General features: G+C 42.1%; 1 protein-coding gene across 1 annotated transcript in view; it reads right to left on the reverse strand.

Annotated features, from left to right (window-relative positions):
• Positions 1 to 8: 8 nt before the first annotated feature.
• Positions 9 to 7,173, reverse strand: part of LOC107041984 (neurogenic locus protein delta) — a 21,080-nt gene continuing 13,915 nt past the window's right edge. Inside the window, exons 5-6 of the mRNA XM_015262826.1 lie at positions 5,825 to 5,885; positions 9 to 3,450 (exon numbers count right to left, since the gene is read on the reverse strand). Of these exons, the coding sequence (XP_015118312.1) occupies positions 1,476 to 3,450; positions 5,825 to 5,885 (2,036 nt within the window). The 3' untranslated portion in view covers positions 9 to 1,475. The remainder of the gene's footprint in view (positions 3,451 to 5,824; positions 5,886 to 7,173) is intronic.

The raw sequence follows: 7,173 nt of genomic DNA on the forward strand, positions 1-7,173 counted from the left end.
GGGGGGGCGTCACTACATTTATTTTTTATACATTACAAATTATTTTTTTGGAAACAACCAGACAGTCACATTTTACCGTTCGTTGTCGAAAGCGACAGATTTTTTTTCTTACATGAACCAGTTGTTGTTCTAATGTCTGCATTGGGGAAAAATAATCAAAATAAAAGCAAACATGAAGAGTCCTTCAGAATTTCCGTCAATTATATTTGCTTGCAACCAGGGAATAGTTTCGGGTTCGAATGATGGGGAATGTGGTTTTATGTGAGAATCAGGGAGAGGGTAGAGGTACCCGGTTAAATACCATTCTTTGGTTGCAAGGATCGTACTTTGAAGGCGAATTAATATATCTGGAAATTTCGTCAAGTTATTTTACTATGGAATTATTGAACGCAACTTGCCATGTTTCTAATGACTTCAAAAGGGAATTGATTTAATTACCAGAGCCACTATCTGAATTGAGTTTCTGTTGAATTTCAAAGTTCGCATGAGATCTCATTCTTGACTTTTAAAGACCGCGCGCATTAAAAACCGGGTCATGAAAAAAAGTTCCCGAGAGCAGAAATAACCATTTTTACGAAATTCAGACGTATATATATATATATATATATATATATATATATAAGTTCAGACGGTTCCCATATTTGACGCAAACAAAATACAAAAAAAAGATAAAGAACTATTTACATGACATATTCACGCATATACACTGTACGCTCACTCACATACACATTCATTTAATACGAACGTTTTACAATTCCTATCATTTGCCGCATAAGAGTTCACACTCTTCTCACAAAAAGACACAATCTTTTCATAATTTACTGGAACAATGATAATGCATATATATTATTGTTATTATCAATGATAAAGCAATCGATATTACATTCTCATTACCTCAACAAAGTAATATCAACAGCACGCACAGAGGAACATCCACTAATAATAATAGATAACAATTATAATAAATTAATTCTGTACAGAGTTTCTTGCTTCGAGCATAATAATTATTAAATATCTAAGTGAGGGCGGGGAGGGGGGTGGGCATACGAGGACAAGGGAGTAGAGGGGTATTATCGCGGAGTTGGCTTTGCATTTGAGCATTGCCGACACAGCATCTCTCACTGTTATCTTCGTCTCTCTATTTCTACTTCATTTTCCATACCCTTGAACACGAAATAATCCAGTTATTCGCGTAGATCTTGTCGGCGCATTTTATTTATAAATTAAGTGTGAAAAACGGACAAAAAAGAAATATGAATATTTTCGTCTATGGAATTCCGAGAAATAGTACATGTTGCTTAAACAGGAATGGCAATTGCCGACTTCATCAAGGAGGAAATGAAGAGAAAAACGAATGAATTAAAAATCAGTGATTAATAATATTCGAGAGAACGAAAATTCATAGTAGTCTTTTTTATCAGAGTTTATCTGTTTCATCGAATCCATACTTAATAAATAGTGTTTAAAATTGACAACTACACTTCCGTGGCAAGCGTGGCAGCTAATGCAGCATCATGTCTATAATGATCGTCTATAACATAAACACCACAGTTACCCTCACTGGCACAACCACCCCCGCCACCGCCGCCGCCACTGTCCGTTAACGTTGGCCTCTTCAATAACGAAGGATCGCTGCTCGCGCAACAACTATCCAATGTATTACTCGAGAACATTGACGTCCTCTTAGCATCGAGTACACCAACACTAGCACAAATATCTTTTTCTTTTTGAAAATGATGTGATGCACGATGAGCCGCAGCCTCTGTATTCAATTGTTTTGGAGTCCTTGATCTACCATCTGGCATAACTGGCTCGGGTTTGTAACCACCGCACGATATATCAAGACCACTGTCAGTCTGGAAAGACGAGTCAAGATCGTCCCTCGTTACTGTTGCATTGTTAACACTCTTATTTGCTGTCCACGTATTTTTAATCATGTGAGAATCACCGGTACCAAGTGAACAAACACTAGTACCTGTTCCCCCAAGTCCACTACTACATCCAGCACCACTCTGAAATACACCGCCCGGTCCAACCATACTGACACCATTAGCATTACCACCACCACAGCCAGTGGATGCACTACGTTTACTCAAACTGCTGTGAACAGCATTTCTCTCGTTTTGCAGTCTCGCCTCTTCATCGGCTCTCGCCTGCTCACGTTTCTGTCTCCTCTTCATACACATAACGGCAAGCGCAGCAACCAGAACAAATGCAGGTACTGCTGTTGATAATGTTGCAATGACAACAACGTGTTCAGTCGTTAGTCCAGCATCTCTAGCCTCAGCCGAAGGCCGTGACAGATTGCCAGACCAGTAACTCGCCCCAGATGGTGGTACACCACTGTTACTCGATGTTACTGGCCGTCCAATGGCGATACCAGTGTCGGGCTCACTGCATGTACCACCACGCCAGCCCTTTTTGCATTCGCACAAAAATTCATTGACACGATTTGTGCATATACCACCATTCTGACATGGTGCACTTTTGCATTCATCAACTTCAATACTGCAATCTTTATTGGTGAATCCGGGTTTACATATGCACGTGTAGTCATTGGTACCGGAAATGCATTTACCACCATTGGCACATGGCTTAGCACGGCAATAATCAACTTTGTCTTGGCACACAGATCCGGTGAAACCAGGTATACAATGGCATCGGTATTCACCCACCTTGTCTACGCAGGTACCACCATTTAAGCATGGATCACTTTCACACTCATTTATATCAACCTCACATCGCGAGCCGGTGAATCCAGTTCGACAGGTGCATCGGTAGCCATTGACAACGTCCGAGCATGTGCCATTATTTAAACAAGGATTTGGTGCACATTCGTTTATTTGAGCTTCACAATCTGCACCAGTATAACCGGATGGACAGTGACACGTGTAACCTTTTAATGAGTCATCAACACAAGTTGCACCATGAAGACAAGGTGAATCTCTGCATGACCTCGAGCTTATTTCACAGTGACGTCCACTCCATCCTGGTGGGCACGTGCAACGATATGCAATGGGTCTTAAGGCGACATCAGTGATATTTGTGTTTGACGTTGGGTGAGATCTCGTTGTAATCCGTCGTTCTTGATGCTGCTGCTGCTGCTGCTGCTGCTGCTGCTGCTGCTGCTGTGTGCTATTGTTTATCATACTGCATGTACCACCATTGAGACAAGGCTTTGAGTGACAATCGGTGAGGGGTTTTTCGCAGTCAGTACCATTGAAGCCTGGCGCACATGAGCAGGTGTATGAACCCTGGCCGGTGTTGAAGCAGGTGCCACCATTAAGGCATGGTTTGTGATTCGTACAGTAGTTTAGATCCTGGTTACAGAATAAGCCGCCCCATCCCTCGTTGCATAGACACTCCCATGGTTTTTGACAGGTACCGTGGAGGCATCCTGGATACCTCATGCATTGATCGCAAAATGCTCCAGTCCAGCCTTTACTACATCTGTTGTAACAGACAAAAAAACGTATTCCTTTAGTTTTTATTATTCGTTATCATCACATTGTGTTGAAAGATAAGAAATTATAGCTATAGCAAGAGAGAAAGAGAATAAACGGAAGGAAGAGCGATACATAAAGCTGGAATGAAGGAGCCCTCCTCCGTGGTATAAGAAAGAAGAGGATGTAGTGGTCGGCCATTACGTCGTACCATACAAGACGAAGGGATCGCGAGATGAAAGGGCGTCCGGGTGGGTGAAAGATAGAGAGACAGGAGGTAGGGGAAGGGGGAGAAAAATGAGAAAATAAAAAGGCAAAAACAAAAAGAAGGAAAAGCCAAGGCGTCGAGATGGTGGTAGTAGTAGTGGTGGTGATGGTGGTGGTGGAGGTGAACGGCAAAAAGATATGAAGGAGTAAAAGAGAGGAGGGATCGTGGCTGTTGAAACAGGGATGCCGGACAAGAATGGTGTCCGAGTGGGGATGAGTCGGCGAGTAGTGTTCCCACGGTTCGAGCCACAGCACAGCCGTTCAGTATGCGGGTCAAGGAAAGGTTACAGACCCCCTCCCCCTTGCATATGTGTATGAAACCCGATGTACGTGTATATGTTTTATAAGGTAGACCCCCCCTCCCTCGCGCCCCTCATCCCAGCACCATACCCAGCTTGTATGTGTGTGCACGGGCGCCCGTTTCGCTCAGCTCTTCTGGTCTCTCTCACCAATACAATCATCCAGAAGAGTGACGTATATGTGTATGTGTGAATATACACCGGCGCACGATGCTGCTGCCGTCGCGGTATGACTATACCATCAAATCTCGTATACCTACTCTTCGTTTCATGGGTAAGATCGAATGAGGGGAGAAGGAAGGTGGCTGATGCCAAACTCAACTGAGGCAAAACCGGGCCCCCAAAGACCAGGGAAACTGACGTAAAAACGGAAGATGAAGAAGAATAAAGTGGATATGAGGGAAAAAAAAGAGTGGCTGTATATCCCTGATTTTACACCCGGCAAACCGGGGCTATCTATACGCTATACTCAGTTTCAGCTCTTGGGTATGGTTAAATAGAGAGCTACTTTTTGAAAAACAAAGTAATAAACTAAAGTAGAAATATTGGATTCTGTTTTTCTTTCTTTCTTTTCTCACGTCTAATTACTGTCAACATTGAATCACATGTACACAGCTCCTGATAGAGATCATTTGATACTGTACAAAAGAAGTGTATTCTAGGCTGAATGTATGTTTCTTGCAGTAAATAACGTTAAAAGTTAAGTTATTGGATTCTGTCAAATATATATATTGACTTTATAATGCGCAAACTTCAACATCTGCAAAATTTTGAAGCATTTTGGTATGTAACTTGTATTAGGTGCATCGTATGTTCACTGGTGTATAGCCGATCAGTATTCAGCTCTCACCACTATCCAAGAAATGTACTCTCCCTTCTCCTCATCCCCTCTTTCGAATGAAATAGAACTCTCCAAAAATTTCAATCGCAAGACTGTCCTGCAATTCTTTCACGTAATACAACAAGGATATAACCGATCCCCCGTATTCAGTATATATACATAACTGAAGAGAGAGACTGGCCTCGGTGTTTCTCCCACGATCTCCGCCTTCTATCGTATTACAGGTTAAGCGGCCAACGACGAATTTACGGCAAATAAGTCTTCCGCGAATCGTCAGGGAGCGTCGACTCCCGTTTTCGCATAGTTCCATTTTGCATTGTTTATCGTCTCTCTTTTTACTTATTTTTCTATTCATTCGATTGTATAATTACATTCTTTTCATGCCCACTCATTGTGTGACGGCCTGCCTTCTTGCAGTGAGACGTAACAATTAACCCCACGGTCTGCAGAGTAATTAGATGATCGAGTTAACTCGTAAGCCCGGGTTAAACTCCATCAGACGAGATTCATTTATTTGTCAGCGTTCGCCAGTGTCATTCATTAGATTTCTCTTTGTTTCGCTTTTTATTCAGCCTCTTTCATTTTCATTTCTCTCGTGTTCTCAGGATTAGACGCCTTTCTCTATGTACAATGCGTACATGTATTCTATCTGCACGTGTACTTGTGAAACGTGTCATTTTCATATACCCCCACACATTGAAAAATCCATCAGGATGAAACGAATGTACATAAAGTTTTATATAGATGAGGAAAGAGGTGGCTTAGGATAGGTTACGAAATACCGGAGTAGTATGCGCGTTATGAAGTCGGCGTTTTGCGATCCGTGGGTCGTATTTCCATGTTAATAAAATGTTATATACTGAGAAAAGGATTTTTCAAGGATTTCAATAAAGAGTTGGATATTGGAAATGACTAAGCCGAAACGTTATTATGCAGTTTCGATCATCGTTATTTGTTGTCATTGCTATACTTACTTGCACTCGTTGGGTGCTGTACAGTGTCCGTGCTGCTCGTCACATCCAGGCAGACAGCGAGCTGTAATGAAACAAAAGGGAAAACTTTAAATATAAAAATTTTATCGAGAACTTTTAAAATCATATTCGGAAATAGTGATGCCGTGAAACATTTCATGAGACATCACGAGACATAAAACTTTGGAGAGATGATCTCGGTCTCAATCAATACGGGAATCTTTGCTCTCGTCTCAGTCTCAAAATACGCAATATCTACTCCTCTCGTGATGACCCCGAGTCAATTAATTTCATCTCGGTTTCCAGTTTTTCACGTTTTTTAATGTAAAACACCGAGACGAGAGGAACCGATACAAAAACCGAAATTTTGTATTATAAACCACGAAAAACTTAGGACCGAGATGAGATAAATTGACTCGGAGTCATCACGAGAGGGTCAATACTGCGTATTTCGAGACTGAGACGAGAACAATGATTTTCGTGTTCATTGAGATCGAGATCATCTCTCCAAAGCTTTGTCTCGTAAAGCGTCTCGCGGTATCATTATTCGGAAACCGCCATAATAGAAATATCAGCAATGACAATTGTGTCACATGTGACTTTGACTGAACACGAAAGGGCGTTTGTCCAGTCCGGAAATATCTGAAGAGGCCCGACGCGTTTGGCTCGGAGCCACAGGGCAAGCAGTAGCGGACGGTTCTCGTGTGTTTGTGTTATCCTCCTCACCCCCCACCCCCTTCCACTCTTTTTTTTTAAGCATTAGTACCTATATATACGTGTGGAAGAAAGAAGCACTGAAGAAGAAGAAGAGGCAGAAAAGTTTTAACCCGTAGTGCAAGCAACGCCGGATCCGCTGGCTACAGAGGATTGTTGGAGTGAAGGCATTCCTGTATCTTTTTTGCCTCCCTCCCACTCTTCATCTATCTCTCTCTTGCCCCTTTGGTCCCCCATATCTTTCCCTTACTTTCTTCGCTGGACTTAAATTAATCGACGACGTATGCCCGCGGGGAATTTTATAGTCGTTCTTGGGTCCAGGTAAAGGACGATACGATCTACTGGAATAGGGGGTTGGAAGGAGGTGTGCTTTACCGCTCCCTGCCTTTTCTATACGGTTTGAAGGAGAAATAAAATAACGATTGAATGATGCACTTAAGCGTTTCAAAGGATTTTCACCTATGTCTGAATTTTTATTTATCCTTTGTTTTCTAAATGTGCAGACGTCAGAGTAGGGACAAAGTCAAATGATTTCCAGAAAAATTTTAAGACCCTAACAAATGCCCTCCCTCTTCCATTTCTCTCTCTCTCTCTCTCTCTCTCTCTCTCTCTCTCTCTCTCTTTCTCTCTCTCTCTGT

Source organism: Diachasma alloeum, unplaced genomic scaffold (assembly GCF_001412515.2).
Source record: "Diachasma alloeum isolate Michigan unplaced genomic scaffold, Dall2.0 Dall_scaffold_00398, whole genome shotgun sequence".
In the NCBI taxonomy this organism is placed as follows: domain Eukaryota; kingdom Metazoa; phylum Arthropoda; class Insecta; order Hymenoptera; family Braconidae; genus Diachasma; species Diachasma alloeum.